Source organism: Lissotriton helveticus, chromosome 1_1, assembly GCF_964261635.1.
Source record: "Lissotriton helveticus chromosome 1_1, aLisHel1.1, whole genome shotgun sequence".
Classification (NCBI taxonomy): domain Eukaryota; kingdom Metazoa; phylum Chordata; class Amphibia; order Caudata; family Salamandridae; genus Lissotriton; species Lissotriton helveticus.
The window spans coordinates 2,145,350,103-2,145,376,376 of NC_136057.1; the positions used below are offsets into that span (position 1 = coordinate 2,145,350,103).

The 26,274-nt window shown below is 47.9% G+C and overlaps 2 protein-coding genes across 4 annotated transcripts in view; both read left to right on the forward strand.

The window, feature by feature from the left end:
* Positions 1-26,274, forward strand: part of CCDC18 (coiled-coil domain containing 18) — a 1,360,824-nt gene that overhangs the window by 1,193,097 nt on the left and 141,453 nt on the right. For all 3 annotated transcript variants that reach the window (XM_078646342.1, XM_078646344.1, XM_078646343.1), the window contains one exon: positions 2,273-2,473. In XM_078646342.1, coding sequence (XP_078502468.1) covers positions 2,273-2,473 — 201 coding nt within the window. The remainder of the gene's footprint in view (positions 1-2,272; positions 2,474-26,274) is intronic.
* LOC144820114 (HAUS augmin-like complex subunit 2) lies at positions 9,318-9,632 on the forward strand. Its single transcript, XM_078677757.1, has one exon. The coding sequence runs from the start codon at positions 9,336-9,338 to the stop codon at positions 9,630-9,632; it is 297 nt and encodes a 98-aa protein (XP_078533883.1). The 5' UTR covers positions 9,318-9,335.

The following is a 26,274-nucleotide window of genomic DNA, read 5'->3' on the forward strand; positions in this document are numbered from 1 at the left end:
ATGACAACTTTGCTCTCCCCTAATCAAGAGTCAATCTCAAGAGTCGTGTGAGCACAAGGCAATTATTTTACTCAGTCAGTACGTGCATTCTTAGTCTCATCAGAATGTAGAGAAAAGGAAGAGACGGGCGTGTTCAATAAAAAGGTGTTATTTATTGATCAGTCTCTTTTCTCGTACAAGAGAAATGGATCGATATTATTGCAATACTTATAGTTAAGTAAAGTGCATACATTAAAAGCAATAGTATAAAATAATACTGTAAAAACATCGATATGGTTTCTGAGCCATATGATGTTTAAAATGATTAAAATATATTTACATACACATATACATTTGACTAAACGTACTCAACTGGTGTTTCTAAATACGCCTACCCCGTGTACCTGACCTAAGTCTAATGCGTGGGCGGGAATAGAAAGTTACAGTTTAAGTTAAGTTTGTTTTTGCCAAGTGAATAACTAAAGAATTCTCTGTGAGGGGTTATTCAGTTCTTTCTGTACCTGGAAGTTAGGATGAATGAGGAATGGTATCTCTTTCTCTGCTCTCGATATTCCAGGCTGCCTGCGAGGGCTGCCCAGAAGCGCCGGTGCTGGGTCTCTCGGCTTGAGATAGCAGCGCGTCTCTCAGCGCGTCAGGAAGGCGGGGCTGCTGCCAGCGGGGTCTGCTTCTGCTCTCGGCTTCGGCAAGTGTGGCTGCTCCGTCTTGTCACCACGCGTGTGTTTGCATAGGGCAAGGTCGGCAATATTTATACCTTAAAGGTGCCGAGATTGACGTAAGGATGGACATAGGTACGTCAATAAAGATGTCATACGACTTGCTCGTTAGCACATTCTTTTGCAAAAGTTCTCTGTGAAATCAAAACAATGGCCGCACGGATTATCCAGGTTGTCATAGGTTTGATTTGTTATGAGAACGTCGTATGCCTTATCAGGGGCTGGAGGAATGTCGCGTGTCTAATTAGATCTCAAGCGTTATGACCTAATCAGATAACACGTTCCTGTGCCGTAGTGTGACTGCGTCAGATAACGGTATCTGCATCATGGGGGCTTTTCTTGCCTCATGGGCTGACTGTCAGTTAACTAGCTAGTTAGTTTAACCAGAATAGGGTCAGGAATAGGGGGATCGATTCAGAACCTATAGAAATACACGACAAACCCAGAGCAAGGTTACCCCAAACATTCATGTGAATAAATGAATGTGTCTGCTGGTCTTTCTTGTTTGCCTCACAGCTCTCTTAGAGACACAATGACCAATGGGGCTTAAAGGTCGGTGTACTCTGTGGTCTGATCTTTGCTGACAATCTAGGGGATTGTGTTTCACTGTTAAAATAAAAAAAAAAACAGGTTAAAGAGGAGGTTTTACCTGATCCGAGATCTACAAGTATTCCATCACAGCTTCTTCAGGTACATTCACAAGAATGAATGAATGAATGGCAATATTTCTATCGGCTACAGCTGCTTATAGGAGTGTCCCACAGCGAATACACTAACAGAAGTTAGAGACTGTGATCAGTTATGCTGTAACAAAAAGCCGTTTTTTTCAGTAGCTTAGGAAACTCACATCCAACGTTGTTGCTACAAGACTGGCCCAAAGCTGACACCATTGTATGGATATTGGTAGCTGGGCTGACGCCAAATTTGAAATAGTTGTCCAGCATATGTATGTATTCTTTCCGGCTCTGTGCTTCATTCCCTCCTGCTTGACACTGCTACAGGCATGAATTCGGTCAGCGATGAGCCACTTACCTCTTGCCTTGGGACTGTCCACAGGTGATCACCCTCTTGACGACAATTGAGTGGCACTGATACTTATGGGTTTTCTGCAAGATTCACATGAGGGACACTCTGAAAATGTTCTTTCTCTGTTAAAGACCACTCCTGCTTTTTACGGGGGTGGTGAGATTTGAAGAATTGATGTCCTGCTATTCCAGAAAGATCAAGGATCTACTGGTTATAGAAGCAAGAAACCTGCTCCTTACCTGGATAGTACTGTGATACCCACTAGCACCAACATTGTACGTATTCATTGTTTGAAGTATACCTGTTATGTTCACATTCAGTGTCAATGTTTTAATTAGTGCATCCCTATTGAAAAACATCTGCGAAAGCCACTGAAGTCCTGGAAGCAGCCTGTTTTACCAGTTGGCCAGACTTTGTGAGCTTCAAGGTTTGACGCAAGTCTAGAGGTAACAATTACTCATTGTGCAAGTACTGAAAGCATGATGTACGCACAGCCATCCTTAATTCTACTGTGTGTTTCTTTAATATTTTAGATGACTGCACTTCAGAAGAGACACGAAAGTGTTCAAATGTGTACGGACAAACAGAAATCCGCCAACCAATGCCTGAATGAGCGACTGCAACAGTTGAAGCATGATCTGGAGGAAGCCCAAGAGAAGATCAGCAGTTTGCAGATGAATCTTCAGGCCAGAAATGAGGTGATCCAGGCTACAAATGAAACACTTCTTGTGAAGGTAAGTATAAAGCATTAAAATTGGAGCTCAGATCTGTTTTTGACACATCACAGTTCTTATGTAGTATACCATCAGTTCTGATTAGTGCTCACGTTACATAGGTTGTTTTTCAATCACTTTATGATCAATCCGGTCTGTCTCAACTAAGTACATTTTGCGCTGAAAGCTCGGTGCCTTTTGTGCACATGAATGTTTGAAATTCAACTTTCATAGTGAAAGCTGCTGTTTTTACCAGCTACCTGTTTGCATTTTTTCTAAGAGGCCGTAATTTGAAAGGCAGGTTCAGTCTCCAAGTCATTGCAAAAGACTTTTTTTAAACCCAAAAACTAACATCACTTTCGTAGGAATGCACATGTTTGGAGTAGATTTCCTTTTTTTTTTTTTTTTTAATTGCCAAAAAATTTCAGGAGCACTGCTGGCAAACTGTATCCGGTGTACAATTATATATTTTTGCATCCAAATTTACATCCATTGTATGTGCACAAGCGCTAGTGATTTTGCCCAGGGGTGTCTTTGAGTCATTAGTTGTGCCTATGATGAAATTGTGTATTTGTGTGCATGGCAACACCTGTATGCTTGCATAGGTTTGTCAATTGGCACCTTGTTTGATGTATTCTTGTCTTAGATCTCTTGTTAGACACAGCCTTTTGTCTAAAGGTAAAAACAGCTTTATCTGGAAATGTAGAGATCAAAACAGGTGACAATAACCAGTGGTATTATTAATTAAAACTTAGTATACAAATGTGTCATTAAGAAGAGAAGCTGTTTAACAATTTTTTATAGTGGGGAGAAAGGAAAGGAAGGGAAGAGGGGAAAACCAATAAAAGAAGACCAATCTTATCCGCAGCAGACAACTATAACAAGTAGATATAGAGTTTCAATATATAAACCAGAAACAATTATTATTAAAAAACAATTGTTAGCAGAGACATACGATACTTATGGTGGCTCAAAATTTTCAGAAGAAATACAATTAGTAGAATTATGAGCAGCAGTATCTAAAAACAAAGTAAATGGTAACCAATACAACTCTCTATTAACAGTAGGGCAGTATAAGGAGGTGAAAGCAGTATCTATTCTATGATAATGACAAACATTATACCACCAAACTGTGTAAGATATATTCGGGGAACATTTCCAGTTAAGAGAAATCTGTTGAAATACTAAAGCTAACATGAGATCTAACAACCTAAAATTAGTAAAGGGGGAGTGGGTTTCTTCAGATAAACTACCTAGGAAAAGGGTCAGGGGAGATAATAGAGGTTGTAAATTAAAGATGGCGGTAATCTGAGACCACAGCTTTTTTCGAAAGGAAGCGGTAAGAGGACAATGATATAATAAGTGCATGAGATCTCCATTATAATAATCACCGGACCAACATTTTGTAGATGCGTTCATGGAGAATTTAGTTATTGAAGAAGGGGTAAGGTACAACATCTGATCTATAAAAAAAACGATTGAGAGTTAGAGGTCATTCTGGAAGTTTTATTGAATTTATACCATAATTTATTCCAAAAAGGAATATTCCAGGTACATCCCAAATCAGATTGCCATGTAGTCTCTATCTTAGATTTAAGTCTCATGGAGTTAGAGGAATGAAGAAGTCTATAAATAGGTGAAGCCTTAGAAAAAGAAGTAAGAATCATACCAAGAGAAGACTGCGATGAAGAAGTTGAGGGAGAATCCAGTTTTTAATCTAGGACATCTAAAAGAATATTTAAGAGGAGAAGATATTTAGATTAAAAAGAACGAGGACAATTGAAAAACTGTTGAAATTGTGAGAAAGATAGAAGAGCATTGTTAGACCTTTTTCTCTCCAAGAGGCCCAAAACACCATTTTATTATTAATAGTAACAAGATTGTTATACCAAGGGGAGAGTGTAAAAAGGAAACCTGAGTTACATATTGTTGTTAATAGAGAGGTTTTAGGAAGGTACAGCAGCGGGAAAGATGCAGTGAGGAAAGTTTTAGAAGAGAAGAATGAAACTTCTTTGGGTGAAAATGGAGCTAGGAAAAAACATTCAATATCCAACCATAATGGAGTAAACTGACTGTGGAGAAGAAAGCTATCTAGAAGCTTGTCTTGAGCAAATAGCTTTATGATATAACCAAAAATCTGGAAAGTTAACCTCACCCTCCTGCTTAGATTTGCGAAGATGAGTAAGAGAAATTCTAGAAGCCTTATTATTCCAAAGAAATTTTGAATCTAATTGTTTTTAAATCTAGCAGGTATATATACAGGGCACATGGAGAAGACAAATACAATTATAGGAAAATCATAATTTTTATGCAATCCAAACAACTCCACCAAGAATGAAAAAGAGGGTTCCATGAAGAAAGAAGTTCATCAACTTTATCTAAACAATCAATGATATTGGCCGTGACAGAATCTTTAATGGAAGGATTAAACCAGACACCTAGATATTTAATCTTGGAAGGATTCCAATAAAAACCTGTGGGACTAAAAGAATGGGTAATGGTGAACTTAGTAAGTGGAAGAATTTCAGTTTTATCTGAACTGATCTTATAACCTGAATTCGAGAAGGCAGCTATCTCCTGGAGCAGGGCCAGGACAGACTGCTCAGGATTAGATATGAAGTGAAGTATGTTGTCAGCATCGGCTGTGAGTGTTTGTCTCCATATCGAAAACCATTAATTTCTGCATTATTTCTAATACGTGAAAGAAAAGGCTCCAAAGCCAAAACAAATGAAAGAGGGGATAGTGAACTGCCTTGACAAACTCCATATTTTAACCAAAAATAGCTAGAGAGCTTCCTATTAACCAAAACCAGCGCCATGGGGAATCGATAGAGTAAAGATATGCGCCAAATGAAATGAGAACCCAACCCATGCCAATACAGAGTTAAGCAAGAAGGGTCAATCTATACAATCAAATGCTTTCTTAGCATCTATAGAAATAGCTGGCAAATGAGACGAGAGAGACAGGGCCTTGTTCAGAACATTATAAATAATCTAGAATTATCAGACGTAAGCCTACCTTTAATAAAACCTGTTTGTTCCTTAGCAATCAACCGCGGCAATAAGGGTTCGATACACAATGCTAATAATTTGGCGACCCTCTTATAATCGACGTTGTTTGAACGGGGGGTCTCTAGTTGACAGAGGTAGGTACCACTGTCCAAATAGGGACCCTTGCTTCTAGTCAGGGTAAGGAGAACCACTCTCTAGATAACCTCTGCTCACCCCCTTGGTAGCTTGGCACAAGCAGTCAGGCTTATCCAAAAGCAATGTGTAAAGTATTTGTACCAACACTCACAGTAACACAGTGAAAACACCACAAACTGACTCCACAACAGTTTAGAAAAATAAAGGTATTTAATCTAAACTACACAAGACCAAAACGACAAAAATCCAACATACACAGTTCAAGAATATGGGTGTGAAAGAGTTCTTAAAGTTGCGATAAAAATAATCCACAGTTGCCTGAAAAGTTCACAGTTGCGTCACGTTTAGCCAAAAGTACCTTTAAGTGCAACAAAGCTCCAAAGCAGAAGCTGGTGCGGTGGAAAACAAGCGATGCGTTGCTACTGAGACCATGGGGAGGCGTTGGCGACAGTCCTGCTGCAGCAGCGGGCGTGTTGCGATGAATCCGGTCTTTATGGGGAGGAAGGCGATGACTTGTTTGTATTCCGGTGCGTAGGTTCCGTAGGAAGTTTGTTCTCGCAAAGGCACGATACGATGATCTGTAAGGGCTGCGACGATCTCTGGGGCGACGATGCGTGATCCAGCGGCGATCTTCCTCTTGCAGCTCCTCGATGCAATGGCTCTGTGACGTTGTTCGCAGCGACGTGATGCGGTCCGCAAGCAGGCGGTGCGGCGATCTCACCCAGCGATGAGGCGTCTCTGGCAGCGGCAACAGGCGTTGCGACGATCTCGGCCTTCGTAGCGGTGGGAATTTCCTCACGCTGTCGGGGATGCGCTCCGCAAGCGAGCGATGCGATAACCTTTCTGTAGCAAAGTCTCTCAAATCTTGGTTTCCAGCTTCCCAGCACAGGTACAACTTCCAGAGGCACCACAACTGGACCAAGCACACTAGGAAGGACATAGCTCTCTCAGCAGAGCTCAGGGAAGTTGAGGGTGAAGTCCTTTTGTTCCTGGGACTTCAAAACAGGGAGCCAGCTCACAACAGGCCCTTGGAGATTCCTTCAAGTAAGGAAACAAAGCAACAACAAAGTCCTTCCCCTCTCCTAGGCAGCAAAGCAACTGCAGGTCAGTCCAGCATCACACAGCAGGGCAGTCCTTCTTCTTCAGTCTTCCAACTTTCTCCTTGGCAGAGGTTCCTTCTTGTTTCCAGGATGATCTAATTTTCTGTAGTCAGGGGTCCTGTACTTATACCCCTAAAAGTCTTTGATCCCTTTGTGCAGGAGGGCCCTGAGCCCGGTCTGAACCAGTTCTGGGTGTTCCTTGAGCACTTTGTTTTCCTGGCCTCTCCTTTCCTTTCAGGGAGAGGGGCAGGGTCGTCCGCCGCCCGGCAGGAGGTGGAGCCAGCATTGTGGAAGGCAGGCACAGCCCTATTCAGGCCCAGGTGCTATCCCCTCCCACCACTCAAGATGCAGATGCAGTCATTCAGCCTAGGGCTGACCCAGCCAGCCTCCTGGGGGCTCCTAGCCCCTGTCACTCTCAAACCAGACAGCCAATTCACAAACAGGCCAAGGCACACAGAAGTGTCAGACAAGAGAACGCAACTTTCTAAAAGTGCTGTTCTCAAGCACAGGATTTAAAAACAACCTTTCCTAAAATATGTTATTAAATTCTGAGTTCAGGGATACCAGACTTTTATGTCCTATCTTGCTCCTATGGGAAGATATGCTGGTAGCCACTGTAACCAGCCTCCCCCATGATAACCTATGGGGCAAGATAGCCTTACAATAATGAAAACGAAAAATGGCTGTAATTCACTATCAGAGCATGTCACCTGCGCAAGTACATGCTCTACCTTTCACATACACTGCACCCTGCCCAAGGGGGTAACTTGGGCCTTCCATAGGGGTGACTAATGTGTACAGAAAGGGAAGGGTTAGGCCTGGCCAGTGGGGACACTGACCAGGAGGACATGGCAGTTCACAGACGGCACACAGGCACTGCGGTGGCAGGCCTGAGACACCGTTTTAGGGCTACTCATGTGGGTGGCACAATCAGTGCTGCAGGCCCACTAGTAGCATTTGTTATCACCAGCCCTGGCACACTCAGTGTACTTTACTAGGGACTTCTTGGTGACACAAATATGCCAATATGCCAATCATGGATAACCAATCACAATATCAATTTACACAGGGAGCACTTGCACTTTGACACTGAACAGCAGTGGCAAAGGGCCCAAAGCATCTAAACCAGCAAAAACGAAATCCAGCACAGCATCAAAAATACAGGAGGTAAAGGCAAAAAGGTAGGGGGAAACCACGCCAAAGATGCCAGGTCTAGCACATGTTCACCAATGAGATTGGTCGAGTGTTCTTACAAAAAGCTGGGTCTTTGCCTTCTTTATGAATAAGACAAATAGTGGTCTCCTGAAACGTGCCGCCAGTAGAACTCGAGTTAGAAAAAAATTGTAATAGCTGCAATCACTTGGGAAGTAAAGAGTTAGAAAAGTGAAGATAAAATTCAACCGTAAATCCATCCGGTCCTGGCGTCTTACCTATCTAAAAGGGATTGAAGTGTTCTAAGAATTTCCAACAAAGTGATATCCGCTTCCAAATCAGAAAAATCCATATGTTCACCATTAGGTTTATTAATGTCATTCAAATAAGTATCAATCTGAGACAGAAGGGGTGAAGATTCAGGTGTAAAGAGAGACTGATAATAATAATTAACAAATTCAGCTAAAATCTCACTGTCATTGAAAATGGGGTCGCCTGTGTCGGTGGTTATGAATCTAGTGTAAACCAGTGTTTGCGTATCCTCAAATAATAAGCCAGAAGCTTTCCCATTTTATTGCGCCCCCATAATAGTGAGCACTACTATGAAGAATAATGGAGGAAGCCCTATCTTTGGTAATCCTGTTAAAAAAAATTTGCCTGGAAAAGAGCTTGTAAGTTTTGGGCTGAAGAGGAAGAATAATATTGATGTTCCAGTTGTTTAATATCAGATAAAAGGGATTGGTGCTGCTTAGCATAAAAGTTTTTCTTTTTGGAAAGAAAATCAAAATTTGACCTAATGGATTTGGAATGTATCAGGATCAAATCTAAATCAGTAATAACTGGGGCATGATCTTTTATAGAGTTCATTTGTACACAGACTCCTGTGTACCTGGATGTCTATAATAAAGGATTTCTCTCTAACCTTGATTGAAACACTTCCTTCACTGCTTGCTTCAAGGAATTGTTCACCTCCATCAGTGAAGATCTTCCTTGTAGCTCTTGTTCTATCACCTGTACATAGAGAAAACATTCTACCTCATTCCCGTACCCTTCCTACTCGTATTATACAATTCTTTGTTTCTATAGGTTTGTTATAAAAGTATTTTAATTAATTGTTTAACAGTTCAGTTAATTATCACATATGTAAATAGAAAATATTGGATTTACAAAAATCCTTAAGGAGCACGAAAGCAAAAATGTTCTTCAAACAAGAAGCAGGAATGTGATTTACACCCATCAAACCATCATTATCTGCTCGCCTTCCTCGTACTATGGACTTAAGGGACTCATAGTGTAAATTGGCATGACTTCCTTCAACACATTGAAATGTGAGAAATTGTTTTAGACCATCAGTTGTTTGGGAAATATTGTGATGCTAAGCGGAGATGGTTAAGTTGAAGTTCATGATATGGACTGTATACTCTGTTTATGAATATCTTCTTTAACAACAAACTTCAGGACAGAAGTGTGAAGCTCTGCAAGCAATGAACACCAATCTGGATGCAGTGCTAAAGGAAAAGAGATCCCTGAGACAGAGGCTGTCAAAACCCCAGTGCCAGGAGAATCTGCCTATTGAAGCCACCTGCCACAGGGATGTTCTAGAGCTATTAAAGCTTGGAATCAGATTTGTGAAAAAACTGGAGGTGTACCTGCAGACTGTGCGCACAATTCCTGATATAGACGAACATATGAGAAAGATGGACAACTCCTTAGTGCGAATGGAGACGGAGATGGAAGAGCTGGCTGAGCAGATCATAAAATGGAGAGCCCCCCCAGAGTAAAATCCACAATTCGGGGTTTAAAATCGACCTGGAATCCTTTTGCAACCCCTCAGGTATGAGTGCTGCATGCTTGACTCCTGATGTCTCTATCCAGCAACTCTGATGGTCTGTGATATAAGTCACCTGGACGCTTCACATGGACCCTTTGGTGACTCCGAAGTCCTCTTTGAGGACCCGGCCTGGTTATCGGACAGAAAGGAAGGCCTCCTAGGATAGGCTAGCAGGACATTGTGTCAGTGATTTACCATTGTACAAATGTCGATGCTGCTTTGGTATTTAACTTGGTTGCAGAGACAGCTATGCTCAATTTTTTCATGCGATCCATAGCAGATACATAAGTATGCTGTGATCACTGATTTTAATATTGTGCCTGCTGTTTACACTATGCCCCATACATTCAACAGCAGTACTTTGAAATTTAACATCAGTGACAATGTAAGAAATTAGCCTTGTCCTTGTTCAGGGAAGGTTTTTCTGCCTCTTTTCCTTGTGGTATTTTGTTTTGATACTAGTTCTCCTGTTTTGTACACGAGTTGTGTCCATTGAGCAATATTAATATTGCGATTGCCTACAGTCTTCCTATTGTTCTGCTGTGTAAAACTCTATGCTCCTTATTAGTTGCAGCAATTGGTTTTCCTAATACTAGGCAGTTGTACATTCTTACAATATAGTTGCACATTGGTTTTCTAAATAAAGTATTTTTTCATGCTCTAAAAAAAAAAACACTTGGGCATGATCTGAAATCACAATAGCTTTGATAAAGGAGCTACTAAGATTCTGGGAAAGTAGCATAGAAACGAAGATATAATCCAGCCTGCAAAGGGATCCATGTGATACAGAGAAAAAGGAAAATTCCTTACGGGTTGCAAACTCTCCATGAGTCAACTAGGAGACGTTGGGAAATACACGAATGGAATTGGTTGTGCATTTTGTGTGGTACATACTTAACTGTAGATTGGGGATCAACAAAAGGGTCCATTACTTGATTACAATCACTTCCTAGAATCAAAATGTCATCAGTAAATTGTAGACGTTACTTGAAGATAGTAGGCCAAAAGGAGTTATCCAGTTAAGTAGGGCCTTAAGTGTTACAAATAGTGATGGGTATATCATTAAAAATGTATATATCAATAAATCATCTACCTTCCATATTCGATTTCTGGGAAATAGTTACCAACTTTAGATTCTTGCGACAAAGAAGAACAACACCATTCATCACAGCAGAAAAATGAGCCAAAAATAGAACTCACCTATCAACGTTTAAGCTTTAAAGCTTCAGAGTCAGTAAGGTGAGTTTCTTGCAGAAGAACAAGGTCAGTACAATATTTAGCCAAATGTGACAAAATTCTTTGCCTTTTTATACCATTATTAAACCATTTAACGTTCCATAAAATACCTCAGAGAGGTAAAACAAGCAACACTATATACAAAATAGAGATTTTCTGAGGTAACACATTTCATAAGCAGAAGGAGGAAAAAGAAAGTAAGCTGGGTCAGAGGAAAGGGAAGATAAAAAGGTACAGAAGAAGTTCCAGGAAAAAAACAACAGTATAAGTCAAACAATGACTACTGTAAGAACATACCTGGTAAGGATGAACACAAGGAAGGGATCAATAACAGCACAGGGTGAAGATGGCACATCAAGGGAGTGAAAAAATGCATAGACGGACGGGTTAAACATAATAGGAGTAGAATACAACAAACAGCCGGAAACCTGCACAGAAAGAAGAAGTTAGTTCAATAAAAAAATACATAACGAGGTATGGGCAATAAAAGTTTGTAAGACCGAAGTTGAATAAAACTCTTTAACTGCTATGCAATAATTGAAAAAGAACATAAAATGCAGTCATTTTTGGGGGCGTGGCCGAGCGAGCCAACATGGCGGACGCAGCCTAGAGTAGCTCCGTGCCACCGTTCAAAGATCCGAGGAATTATGCTGCCTTCCCCCTGCGCTCGTGTGCCCCAACGCGGAGATTTGTGCGGCGGACACCGGTGGAGGACTCTGGGCGAAGTTTTGGCTGGATTCACCTTCCGGGGGCGGACGATCGAGGCCCCGAGCTGTGCGGCCTGGACTGGGCGGAGGAGCCGGGACCTCAAGTTTCGCGGGTCCCGGCGGGGAGTACTGAGGCTGAGCGGGCAGTGTGGGCGCCGGTCCCCTGGCCCGTGGGACCACAGAGAGCACCCAGAGGCATCAACTGGTCCCCTGCGGCCCCCGGGAGCCGCGAGTGAGCCCGCAGACCACAGCGGGCACAGCGCCCCGGCGTAGACGAGGGGAAGTGTGGCCTGGTGCGGCTGGCGACGCCGGGAACTTGAGTTTGGAACTCCCCCGGCGGTGGACCCGGCCATCGGCCCGACTTGCGGGGCCTCTCCTCCCCCCCCCCCTCCACCTCACGCGGCAGTGGACCCTGGCGGACTATACAGTAAGGAGGAGACGGTGGTGCTGTGTAGGGGTGCCGGGGGGGCCGGACTGGTGTGGCACATCTGAAGGCGGCCAGCAGCAGCAACGGCGGCGACTGGATTGGGCCGCATTGAGGGAGGAGGTTGTGCCTGGGCCCGCTTGGATATTGCATGGCGAACAGCAGCAGCCCGCTGGTGGACATTGGGCCCTCTCGCTGAGACCGAGCTGGTTGGGGAAACGTACTGCTCTGCTGGATGGTCCTGGGCAGTGCGGCAGACAAGACGTGGTGTCCAGCATTTGGCTGCAGACCCCGTTGGTTGTACATCGGGCAGATCTCAGTGTGAGGTGCTGTGCTGGGACGCCCCAGCCCTGCCCCCTGGTTTCTTTTCGGCAGTCTGGTCGGGTCGCGGCGGGGAGCTCAGCGGTGCCTGATCCTTGCCTCAGGGACACTATCGCTGGCCCAGGCGGAGGGCCTGACGGAGGGAGAGGGAGCCCCACGCTGCGGTGAGGGCACTGACCGGACAGAAGCCGGATACACGTCCGGGACTGGGGCAGTAGCGGAGCGAGTCCAGCGGAGATATCGACGTCTGGTCGTTGGGTGGGCCTCCCGGGCAACGAGTGGACATGACCCGAGGTGTGGGGGGGCCCCCCCAAGCAAGGCCCCCCCAAGCAAGGCCCCATTGATAAATTTACAGGGCCCAGTGGCGGCGCCGGGGCGCCTGGCGGCCGCCAAGAGCCCGGTCCGGACAACGCTGCACTCATGGCAGCCATAACGCAGTCCCGAGTTGTCCTGGACGGAAAGATTGGGGCTGTGGGATCCGATGTGACACTGCTGCGCCAGGATCTGAGGAATGCTGTGTCCCGCATTACCAAAGCTAAAACGCGCCTGTCTGGAGTCGAAGATTACGTTGAGTCCTTAAAGCGCAAAGTGGCGAGCATGGAATCAGTTCAGAAGGGCCTAGCGCTCCGAGTGGAAGATGCGGATGGGCGCGCTAGGCGGAACAACCTGCGCTCTCTGGGGCCTGCCCGAGGGTTGTGAGAAAGGCAACATGGAGGGATTCCTGACACGGTGGCTGGAGGGCTGGCTCCCCCCGAACTCTCTCTCCCGCTGTTTTGTCATTGAACGAGCACACCGGGCCCTCATGCAGAAAGCGTTGGAGGGGGCAAGGCCACGGCCAGTGATTGCTAAACTTCTGAACTACCACGACCGGGACATTATCTTCAAACTCGCAAGGAAAAAGGAGTCGTTGCTTTGAGAACTACCGAATCATGATATTCCCAGACTATACACGCATGGTAGAGCAGCAGCGGCAATCATTCACGACGGCAAAGGCCCGCCTGCGCGACTTGAAGCTCCCATATGCCTTGCTGTATCCGGCCCGCCTGCGTGTGGTGTACCAGTCCCGCACCCACTTTTTTGACACCCGGGAGGAGGTGTTCCGTTGGACAGACGAGATAGTACCAATCAGAGTGCATACATCCCCGGAGTCGGAAACTGACTCCTCTCAGGGCGGGCCGCAGTCACGGGCCTCCCGGGGGACTAGTCATAAGGGCAACTGGAGGTCCAGGTCCCGGCAGCGCTCACCGGCAGGGAGCACACCTGAGAAGGGAATGGAGGCCCCAGACAGCCACGTTGATGGAACCTGAACTTGATGCTTGTGACACTGGGGGAGTTCTGTCTACGGCGAGTTTGAACATTCAGCTATGTGCTAGCGCTTACATGTTTCTTTTTCTGTATTCCTACGTATTACCTCAGTCATGTTTGTGGGTAGCTCGATAGGAGCTGATTTCCCCTTTGCACACTGAATGAGGGGGCACTGAGAAGCGGGGTGTGGGGGGAGGTCTTGGGCGGGGGGTATCCAGGGGAGCGGGCTGGTTGCGGGTGACTGGGGGGTTTGGGAGAGTTTATGGGGATCCATTGGGGTAGGGGGTCTCCGGCCTCCCGCTGGGGGTCGAGTGTCCACTATGCCGCGACAGGTACTTCACCGTTTCTGAGGTATGGGGGCTAGGGAGGGGGGAGTTGATGGAGTTGGGGGGGTGGGTTTGTTGGGGGGGAAAGGGTCGCATGGTCACATACGAGTCCGGAATGTTAATTTGTGTGTGCAGGCTGGGCCCAATAGCTGGGCGTTTACTTTCGATGTCCCCTGATGGCAGATTTCTAGGGTAGGGCAGATGGGCCCGGCGGCTCTCTTCTGGTCCTTAGCTGGAATGTGCGGGGATGCCTGGATAAGATTAAGAGGGGGGCAATACTACGACAAACTAAGAGAGCGGGCGCAGATGTACTACTGCTCCAAGAAACACACCTGTTAGGCACAAAGGTGCCATGCCTACAGCGCTATAGTTACCACCAGGTATTTCATGCTGGTTTTACAAGAGGCTCTAGGGGGGTGGCTATCCTTATACATCGCAGAATCCCTAATACCCACTCAATGGACTGATACACAAGGTCGCTATGTCATCATTAAGGGCACATTGGGTAAGGACCCGTTAGTCTTGGGGAGTATCTATGACCTGCCCCCTTTGCAGTGGTCCCTGGTTGAAAAACTGTTTGGTGTATGGGCCGCTATTTCAGATACCATGCAAGTTATAGGAGGAGACTGGAATGACGTCATGGACAGCCAGATACACCAATATCGCCCCGGGGGGGTGGTAGTAGGCCCATCCACTAAACTTCATGGTGTGGCACAGGGTCGTAATTGGGTGGACACTTGGTGACACTTACATGGCAATACGAGGGGCTACACCTATGTTTCCCCGGTTCATAAATCCTTTTCCAGGCTGTATTACCTGTTTGTCCCAGGTGAGGCGATACATAGAGTAGAGGCGGAGGGCATCCTTCCCCGCGGGCTGTCGGACCACTCTCCCATAACGGTGGATATTGGCCTCGATAAAGAGTGGCGGCCATTCAGGTGGTGCTTATCGGTGTGGCATCTTCAGCTGCCGGACTACCAGAAACACTTGGGCGAGGCCGGTGCCCACTTTCTAACCAAAAATGTGGGGTCGGTGGCAGATGTTAGTATGGTGTGGGAGTCGATGAAGCCAACGCTTAGAGGGGTGGACATAGCATGGAGTGCGGCAGCGAAGAAGAAACGCAGGGAGAGCGTGGTTCGGGCTGAGGCCAACATAGCGGCACTGGAGCTTCTGGGGAGTACTGAGGGGGAGCACATGGGGCGGTACAGCTCCTTCTAGCGCAGCAATCGTATGCATCTATGCTGATGGACGAAGCCAAGCAGATCTGGTTAGCTACACGCAGCCGGATTTATCAATGGGGGGACAAGTCCGGGACGATGCTCCACCGGCTCTGTCAGGATACGTTCCAGGCCCAGACGCTGCCCCGGATATCGGATCAGGAGTGTTCGCTGGTCACAGACCCCATGGCGTTGGCGGAGGGGTTTGCCACCTACTATGCCAGATTATATGCCCCAAACGAATGTCTCCCCGCTGATGTGGTGGACAAATTCCTGGCAGATATGCCACCGCGCAGGTCTCAGACGAGGTACGAGACCGACTGGATCTCCCCTTAACAGAGGAGGAACTAGGCACAGCCCTGGGCGAGCTCAATACGGGTAAAGCGCCCGGGCCCAACGGGTTTCCAGCGAATTCTTCAAGAAATACCACCTACAGTTGGGAGCACTTTATAGACAGGTGGTGGAGGACGCAAGGGAGCGGGGCTGCCTTCCACTCGACTGGAGACACGCGGAGGTGGTCGTCTTCCACAAACCTGGCCGTACCCCTGAGCAGCATGCCTCATACCGCCCAATCTCCTTGTTGAATGTGGAAGCAAAGATTCTGGCTAAAGCACTGGCCCATCGCCTCCTGCCTCATGTGGCCGATCTGGTCCACCCAGACCAGGCCGGTTTTATGCTCCAGAGGGCGACCAGGCATAACATACGAAGGGCGCATGTAGCGGTGGCGGCGGTCCGGAAACCCGGAGTGCCCGCGGCGCTCCTGCTGGCTGACATGGACAGGGCATTCGATTCACTGAGTTGGGTCTACCTCTTCGCCCTTTTACCCCGGCTGAATCTGGGTCCTCGTTTTCTATTGTATATACGGCTGCTGTACACCGACCTGACAGCCTCGGTCCGGATAGCAGGGGTCACCTCCTCTAAAATCAACATCGGGAGGGGCACCCGACAGTGATGCCCTCTTTCGCCCTATCTTTTTGCCCTGGCCATGGAGCCACTGCCCATGTTTGTCCGCATGGACGCGCAGCTACGGGGATTTGAATGGAATCTGAACTTATCTGACAGAATCGCGCTATATGCGGATGATGTCCTCTTTTGTCTAACAGACATTAACAGGTCAGGACTGCGGATTATGGAAATCATGCAGATCTATGGCGAGACCTCGGGGCTCTATCTGAACCCTAGCAAATCCACTTTATGGGAGCTGGGGGGACAAGCGCGGGCAGGAGCTTGGGCCTCTGCGTTACAAATTGCGACCGAGGGCATTAAATACTTGGGCGTCTTCATCTCCGAGTTCCATCGATTGCATGGGAGCGGAATGTTGTGCCGGTGTGGGAGCGGGCCAGAGCCGATATTAAAACTTGGTCCCGCAGGACGCTGACCATCTATGGCAGGTCTGCGATCTTTAAAATGGTGGCCCTCCCCAGATTATTGTATCACCTGCAAAATCATCCCTATCCAGTCCCCTCCCCATGGTTCCAGCACGTCAATGCAGTACTGGGGCAGTTCCTCTGGACCGGGGGTGCTGTGCAGGTCGCAGTGCGCACATGCTTTCTCTCCTCCCACTGTGGGGGCCTGGCGACGTTGGATATCCTCTCTTATTACCAGGCGTCTCATCTCCTCGTCCTCAATGACTGGTGGTAATGATAGGAGAGACCCGGCATATGCACAGGAACACCTCTTAATGGGAGCTCACTCGCTTCATACCATACTCTACGCGGCGAGGATACGGAAGACACTACCGCCTGGCACGCAGTTAGAGTTTCAGATCTGGAGACAGGCCCTGCGGCGTATGGGATGGTGGAATACTCTGACGGGCGAAACGCCCCTCTGGCGTAATGGTAGACTCCCCGATCTGGCTGCGCTATAGGGCTTTGGGGGGTGGGAAAGCATTGGAATTTCCACACTGGGGGATGTACTGGCGGGGGTGACCCTTAAGTCCTTTCAGGAATCAAGCCGGGAGTTTGGTATGCCCCAAGCCCACTTCTTCAAATACCTTCAATTCCGGCATCTCTCTCCCTATATTTGGTGGGCTTGGAATCACTCCCCAAGTTTAGTCCTCTACAAGGTCTTTATGGGAGATTTGAGGCCCAAAAAGATATCCCGTATATACCAATCCCTAGTCACGCACTGCTCCCCTTCGCTGCAGATGTTACGGGAGGCCTGGGAGGCAGATGTGGGTGCCTTAGAAGAAGAGGACTGGAGGGAGGCGTTGGCCGGGTCCCGGGGTGCCGCCATATCCCTACGCCTTCGGCTTATACAATTCAAATACCTCCATAGGGTGTATTTCACCAGACAACGATTATGGTGGGCGGGTCTGATAGGCTCCCTGGACTGTCTGCGATGTGGGCGGGAGGTTGGGACCTTTTTACATACGGTATGGGGCTGTCCTACACTGGCCAGATTTTGGAAAGGGGTGTGGGATTGTCTATCTGAAGTGCTTGGGTGGGAACTCCCCCGTACACCACAACTGGGCCTCCTTCATGTACTGGAAGGGGTGGGAGGGAACATATACAAGAGACATCTGCTATTGTTGGGCCTCACCCTGGCTAAGCGGGATGTGGCTAGAGCATGGAAGGATACTCTGGCCCCTACGGCCGTAGCATGGAAGAAGGGGGCTTGACTTTTGCATGGGTCTGGAGGAGCCGATATTTGTTGCCCGGGGCTGCCCACGGAAACACTTCAAAATTTGGAAAAGGTGGGCCGATTTCAGGGGCCTATGGCTCGAGCCTCCGGTGGATCAAGACCCCCTGGTAGATGTGGGCTGGGACACTACAGACTGATGCACACCTTGGGTTTAGATGTACTGTACGGAGGCGGAAACGGAGAATGTTGACCATGCGACGGGGGGTGGGGGACTGGGTGGGGGGGGTTCGGGGAGGGGGGAGTAGGTTAATGGGGAGGTTGGCGGGGGCAATATCAATTTCCTGCTCCTGTAACTGTTGATTGAACATCTCGTTAGAAAATTGGATTGTATTTTACTGCTTGAAGCTTAAGAGTCCTGCAGTTATCTCTGGGGTACAGAGACCTGCATGTTGTGTACAATCTTCAATAAAACATGTTTAAAAAAAATTCAGTCATTTTACAGAATGGACAGAAGTTTCCAAGTTACTGGAAGAATAAAGGCGAAGGAACTCTCGAACATCCACAGGACATGTGAAGGAAGATGTTTTAATCTGAAAAGTGACTTTAAAGAGATTAGGATGGAACAGGCCAAAGTGGGCACCTAAACAGCGAAGAATCAAAATGTCTTTCCGCTTGGCAGCTGTAGGTTTTGAAACATACTGTGTAAGAAAAATGTTATTCCCCTGCCATAAAAGTTGTTGTTTGGATTTCACTGTATTGAGGGCTTTCAATACGTCCATAAATTTAAGAAAGAAAATAACGACTCCTCTGGCTTTAGTTGAGGGAGATGAAAATTGATAGCAATGTCCAAGGTGATGGGCTCTCTGTATATTCAGTGATGTGGAGGAAGGAAGGCCCCCCAATTGAGGTAAGAAGGACGTAAAAGAAGCAACAGGATCATTACCTTCCAGAAGACCATAAAGGCGCAGGTTAATTCCTCCTACTTCTATTTTCCAAGTCTTCAGTGTGAGCTTTCAATAATGCCACCTTCTTTTCCAAACCAGAGATTTTAGTAGCTTTGTCTTGCACATCACTGACACGTTGCTCAAGTAATGAAACTCTTGTTTTCTTTTGAAACCACTTGTCATCTATATTCTGTATTTTCAAGTTGGTTTCTTGCACAATGGACGTAGCACACATATTTAATCAAGCACAAGTTTAAGAGAAATAGGAGAAGATGACTTAACAGGAGAGGGTGGATCCTGCTTAACTCTCTTGTGCGTAGACAATGGCGCAGTATGGCCATTTTAGCATGAAGCGAGGACGAGGAAGACATGTTTGGTGAGGGAGAAGGGCTACTCAAAGAGCACTTTCTGTGAGGAATACAATATGTGATGAGGAGAAGCTTTATATTTCTTTAATCTTCCCATAAAGTTTGAAACGCTGTCTTCATTTGCACCAAAGCACAGGCCACAAGCAAGGTATGAAAAGGTGGGAGCCACAACAAAATCCACCAGCAACCTTAATGAAGAGATTGAATGCAGGACCAATGGTCACAGCAACGTCCGAAAAAATATAGGATGTGCCCAAAAACAAATAAATATGATTAAAGCATAAACTCAAAAGTAGCAAAAAAGACAACAAAAAAATCCTGTGAGAGTAGGATTTTGACATCGCAGGGGAGAGAAGAACACTGAAGAGCAGAGAAGTTCAATACAAAATGGCTGTCGGCATGAAGAGAAATAAAGCGGGCATGTTTACATTCCAAAAACGGGTAAAAATGGTTGGCGAAGGTATTCACATGTTCCTCATGCCTTCCGCCATTAGAGTCAGCCTTTCACCCGATGCGGGACCAAAAGAACAATTTCAGCTGTAGAAAACCCATCCGTTGAAGCACGGAGCTCCCGGGTTACATAGCCATCTTAGCCCGTGGTCAAGCTCTACCCCACTAGACATGGCCTTTTACTTGTCTTTACAAAATTTATATCTGTAATATACTTACTCCTAGGGGCTTTTAGCCAGCCATTTTTACTCATTGTCCTGTTGTCGATTTAGTCACCTTTTTCGCCCGTTTAGCAGCTGACCCAGCTATGAAATTTTGAATAAAAAATTGACAAAACCAAAAGACTGGCAGCCAAGGCCAGACTAATTGGCTTTGTTGATGCTTGTTCCTTATTTCAGCTCCCATCCATTCTTTTTCCACACTTAGGTTGATGGCTTATAATATTTTAGCACCTTTTGGTAAATCCCTCATTTTCTGGTACCACTACTGATAATGCCAGGGGAAAGTATAGCAACTTATAAAATGCTATTGATTTTGCTTGCATTATCTTCCTCAGCCATTTATTCAATAGATTTTGGGTAATGGTGTTATTGAACATTCATAAGCCCTTAGTAAAAATAATGGGCAGATACTTCACCGGCTCTCTTTTGATTTGTTCAATACAGGGCTATCGTTTTATCAGTAGCCTCTTGGTCATTTCTGAAGAGCATCATCAGGGAATAAACCACGCATATGCCCCTGTTGTCTCAATCAGACTCTGTTTGTGCCAGAATATGTCCTAACCTTCCCTGCAAAATTGTTCCATGAACATTTTGATTAATAACATCATGTCCCAGTTTAATTCCGCTGCACTATGGAATATGCCAGGTAGTGTCCTGGTCACCAGAACTTTAGACTTAGGGTAAACATCACACACCCTACTAATTGTAAACATAACACCACAGTCCTATTTTGACTTAGTGACCAAAGATCCACCTTAAGTCATTATATCGCTTGGCCCACACGTACTACCCTGCAGAAATTCCCCAAAACCATGACATTATGAAATATTATAAACCTGATGCATAAAAAGTCGGGTAAAAACAGTAGAATTGATGTTACGTGCAAGGCTTTAAGGGGGATGAAAAAACTGGGTCAGCCCTGCCAAGTGCCATGCATCAGGCCTTAGGTTAATGCATTTCAGTGTGGAGATCCGCATCACCGCACTGAAATGGAAAGTCATGCATTATAGGCATAGTGCCTGTATCTGCTGTCAAGCCATAGCGCTTCTATCCTGACTGAAACTAGCTGGCATGCCAACTCGCCGTGGCGTGTGCGCTGAGCACTGGCATGCCAATTCATGCGAATTGAAGCAACCTTAATGCGCAGGAGTGCCTTTCTACTGCCTCCTGTTGTCCCTACAAGCTGGACCATACGAATTTCCTCGCCCCGCTAGGGACTAATGCAGCAGGCTGTGACGTTTCTCCCAGTTCTGTGTTAACTGGCAGCTCTGCATGCGTAGGAATTTCAAAACCGAAATGTGCACTTGGGGATGTGAACGTTCTGATTTGGTCAATTATCAACCCCAAGATGGCGGCACTCCCATGATTTAGCGGCAACAGCAGTGAGCGACTGAGCATATGGTCTTGGGCGGTCCAGAGAAGGCAGCACTGGGAAGAGGCACAGGGAAGAGGCACACTGACTCTTCTGCAGTGAACACCAGCGGGAGCTAAGAGAGCCGGTGAAAGCGGCACCCGCAATTAAAGGTGAGGAAGGGGCAAGCTCATGAGCGAGACTTCACGCCTGGCACGGCCGCAATGCATTGGGAGCACACCGGGAGAACGCGACCTGAGACGGCCGGCGGGCCTCACTGCCCTGCGCCCTGCACTAACTAAAGCTGCTAGCGAATGTCGCCCGGGGGACCACAAGGCCTAAAACGCTTTCTGGACTGAGCCTGAGACGGGCCCGCTCTCACGGGATGCGTACCCCTAACACTACAGAACCTGGTTGCCCCCCCTACCATCTTGCATTGCAATGACCCCGGGCCTGCAACCACTGAGACACGATTGGGCAGCATACAGGCCTTTAGGGCTAAGGGGAATCACTGAGTGGAAATGCACCAGAACAGGCATAACCGCCTGATGAGCAGGCTAGAGCTGCGTGCAGCATGGGAGCAGAGAAGCCGAAGCGCCCTGAGGGTGCCCATGCACGGCATGTATAGACTCTGCAGTTTCCTGACCGCACCGTTCCCCCTTTGTGTGTCACTTATGGTCCATCTGTTTCTATGTTAATATTATTTAGTTGTAAATCCTTCATTTCTTCATGAAGCTGTGGGCATATTCTGTCTAAGGAGCTGTCACTGGGAAAGGGGTGTGGGCGTAAGCTGCGTAAATACAAACCTCAGCGTCACCAGTGGCGGTTTGCTTTTTGCCCGAACCTCTTGTATTGCCCTGCCACACATTGTTTTATTTGGAACAAATATCTCTCAAAAAGATTTTGATACACTTTTGTTGACTGTATTTATTTTATTTGCAAACTTTTCATAGCGCTGTGCCGTAAGCTAGAATGCATCTGGGCACTTTACACTCCATGTAGGAAATGCTGCAAATTTGACAAGTCATTGTTCTGCAGAGCATTACAGAGCTCCACTAACTGTAACCACCATTATACAAGCGTTAAATGTCTGTATTTTCTGACCACTTCCAATTGTTATTATGTTCTATCCTTCTGAGACCACTAGAGGAGTGGGTGGTGGCAGGAAGGTGTGCTGCTTCGGTGCAATCGCAGTCTCATGCATAACCAGTTGCAAATGGAATTTCCCAGAAGCACTAGTGCAGCCATTTAAGATGTTAAGGTTTCTGGTTCCTCAAATAGGTGTAATTTCTGATATTTATATGTTGCCTTTCTCCTCATTGCTTCAATTTTTCTTGCGTGAAAAAGTGCCACTCATAGTCATTGAATGTCACATGTTGTGTTCCAGCTCGTGCACGCCTGTGACGTAACAGGCGTGCAGCGTAAGTGCCACGTGACCTTGGTTAATAAAGAGGGGCCCCGCACGCACGCTCTTCACTTGGCGGCGAAGCGGAGAGCCATAAGAGTCATCTAGTGTCCGTGCAATTATTCATGTGTGGCTACGTGCTAGGCCTAAGTTCAGACCCCAGGTGCCCCCTGAGAGTAGGCCCCAATAGCTGTGGCCCCATAGTTGGCCCCTCTCAGCGACACAACAACTGGCGACGAGGGTGGTCGCGCCCTCGCTGTGTGTGTGCGCGGCGTGCACCCTGCTTCGGGGCGGATGCGAGCCTCCAACCTTTGCTCGTGGTGTTCGTGCTCCTTCACCGCACACGCTGCGTGCAGGGGAGAGAAGCGCTACGCCTCCCGCTGGTGCCACAGGTGAGCTGCTACCGCTTCCTGCGCCCCGCTACAGCGCACTACGGCCTACGGCTTCCATACTTGCTGGCGTGAGCTGCGGCACTCACCCTGTCCCGGCCCGATCCCTGCCGTCTGCCGGACTGATTCCCGCGCCTCCCTCTGAGTCCCGAGCAGCGCCGCACACGAGCAGCGTGCCGGTGCGTGAATGGCGCTGCCCGGGTGAAGCGGCGACGCGGCAAATGCAGGCCTTGTCCACGCCCCTCGCTACCAACCGGGTGGAGCACGGCCTGCCATATCCCACGCATCGCGCGGGCCTGCCATACCCCACGCATCGCGCGGACGCGATTGCACATAGTGCCATACGCAGCTGGCTCCCTCGGGGGAAGTGCGCTTGGATTGCTGCGCCCCAGGGTGAGCAGGAGGAGGACAATCACAGGTCGGTGGGCGCTGCTGGGAGGACGAGTAGCAGGTCGGCCTCAGCAGCCACACGCACAAGCCGCGCACTCGCTCATCAGCACCAAACAAGCACTGGTCGCGGTGCAGTCTATCACCACATCGAGTGTTACAATCAAGAGAGCCCACGGCCCATCGCTTGGAACCCCGGACACGGCAATCCCACACCTGAGTCATGGCTACAATACCCCCCCTCGAACCATTCGTGGTGGAAGGGTCGCCATCTTCGCTAGCCCCTAAATGGAGAGACTGGGTAGACCGCCTACTCATATTCTTCGAGGCCACAAAAGTTCACAAAGAACAAAAGAGGGCCATGGTGCTCCACTTGGGAGGCAAGGATGTTCACAATATTGCCAAAACGTTGGTTGAGGCTACACCAAAGACTCATCACTCACTCATCAATGCCCTAAACGCGTACTTCGAGCCCATGGCTAATCAGGACTATGAGAGGTTCCTCTTCAGGCAAGCCAGACAACTGCCAGAGGAGTCGCTGGACACGTATCACGCCAGATTGAAACGGCTGGCATTGTCATGTGGGTTCGCAGACGCTATGGAGGAAATACGGGGACAAATAATTCAAGGCTGTACCTCAGCCAAGCTCCGGGAGTGAATCCTAGAGGAATCTGGAAAACCCCTAGCCGACATCCTGACTCTGGGTCGCACGAAAGAACTGTCCAAAGCCCGAGCGGCTCACATGGAGGCGGCTCTCCAAGCGTCGTTAAAAGCTGAACCGGTCAACAAGATCCAGGTAAAATTACCGGTAAAATGGAACAAGAAGGCCCCTGGGAACTCGGCGGGAGCAACTGGGAAGTCCTGCGGATACTGCGGGGGTCCACCCCATCAAGCATCGGAATGTCCAGCTCGAGGGAAGCGGTGTTCAGGATGTGGTCGATTTAATCACTTCGAGAAAGTATGTCGCGCAAAGAAATTCCGCAAGCCACGGCATGTGGTGAACGCCGTGCCAGAAGGTGACCCCAGCCAAAGTGATATGGATGACGATGAAGAAGAAGAAAGAACGGTGCACAAAGTGCACATGATTGGCACGGCTACTCGGCGAGCCAGGAAGCTTCCCCAATGCTGCATCAGGGTAGCGGAGCAAGAGATCATGGATGTGGTCGACACAGGAGCAACCATCAACCTCATGAGTGCAGCCCTATACCAGACAATGGATCATCCACCAATGCTGAGTCCCTCTCCCATCACCGTATTCGCATATGGCCAGGACACTCCTCTCCAAATCAGAGGAAAATTCAAGACGGCGATTAACCATGGCGACAGGACTGTCACCACAAACGTGTTCGTGTCAGAGGATGGGCAGGGCATGCTTCTCGGATGCCGGGCCACGGAAGATCTGGGAGTCGTCACGTTTGCATTCGGAGTTCACCAAGAATCAGTACAGCAGCTTATAGCTGACTTCTCAGACATCTTCAAGGGCATCGGAAAATTCACAGGTCGCGAAATACATCTACACATTGACCAGGCCGTCCAGCCAATAGCCTTGAGACATCGCCGCATTGCTTTTCACCTCCGACCCCTTGTAGAAGATGAACTCAAGAAGCTACAAGCAGCGGGCATCATAGAAAAAGTGACGGGCCCCACACCGTGGGTATCGCCCATTGTGGTCACCCGGAAACCGAAACAACCGGGAGCTGTCCGGATTTGTGTGGACATGCGTCTTCCCAACGTTGCCATCAAACGGGAACGCCACATCACGCCCACCATTGACGACCTCATCGGAGAAATGGCAGGAGCGTGCTGGTTTTCGAAACTAGACCTCCGGTCCGGGTATCATCGATTGGTACTTGATGAGGAGTCACGGAATATAACCACCTTCTCCACCCACGTGGGACTCCGGAGATACACCCGACTCAGCTTCGGTGTGTCCAGCGCCGCAGAGGTCTTCCAGAATGTGATCCAAGAACTGATTGCTGACATACTGGGTGTGATCAACGTCAGTGATGACATCATGATACATGCCCGCACCATAACGGAGCACAACCAACGGCTGGCACAAGTCTTCCGGAAACTGAGGGAAGCTGGCCTCACCCTACACCGGGAAAAATGTGAATTCCTGAGGCAGAAACTAGGATTCTTCGGGTACACGTTCTCCGCTGAAGGAGTCAATCCTGACCCCGAGAAGGTAAACGATGTCAAGGAAGCTGCTCCCCCCACCACCGTCACCGAAGTCCGCAGTTTCCTGGGAATGGTCAACTACTGTGGGAGATTCATCCGAGACCTCGCCAACCTCACACTACCATTGAGAGAGCTCACGAAAGACTCCACGCCCTGGACATGGGGACCGGAGCAAGAAAAAGCATTCAAGGACATAAAAGCTTCTCTTTCAGACACCACCACCTTGGAATTCTTTGACCCCCGGAAGCTAACCTTAGTGGCGGTGGACGCTGGTCCAGCAGGACTAGGCGCAGTACTTATGCAAAAGCCACGGGACGAGATGGACTGGGCCCCGGATATTTGCTAGCCGTTCACTCACAGACCCTGAACAACGGTACTCCCAGATTGAAAAAGAAGCAATAGCCATACACTGGGGGTGCAGACACTTTCATCTATACCTATACGGAAAGCCATTTACAGTAGTCACAGATCACAAACCACTGGTCGCCCTTTTCTCGGGAACCTCGACGAAACCCCCACCTCGCATAGAAAAATGGATGCTACAGCTCCAAGAATACAACTGCCAGGTGGAATACCAACCAGGATCACAAAATCCAGCAGACTACCTCTCACGACATCCAAGGGCAGCCACACCAGCGGAAATGGAGGACGCTGAGGAGACGGAAGCCTATGTCAGGTGTGTTACTGCTAAATCATGTCCGCGACCTATCTCCATCAGCCATGTCGCAGAGGCCACTCTGAAGGATGACTGTCTACAAAGAGCGCGGAAGGCCCTTC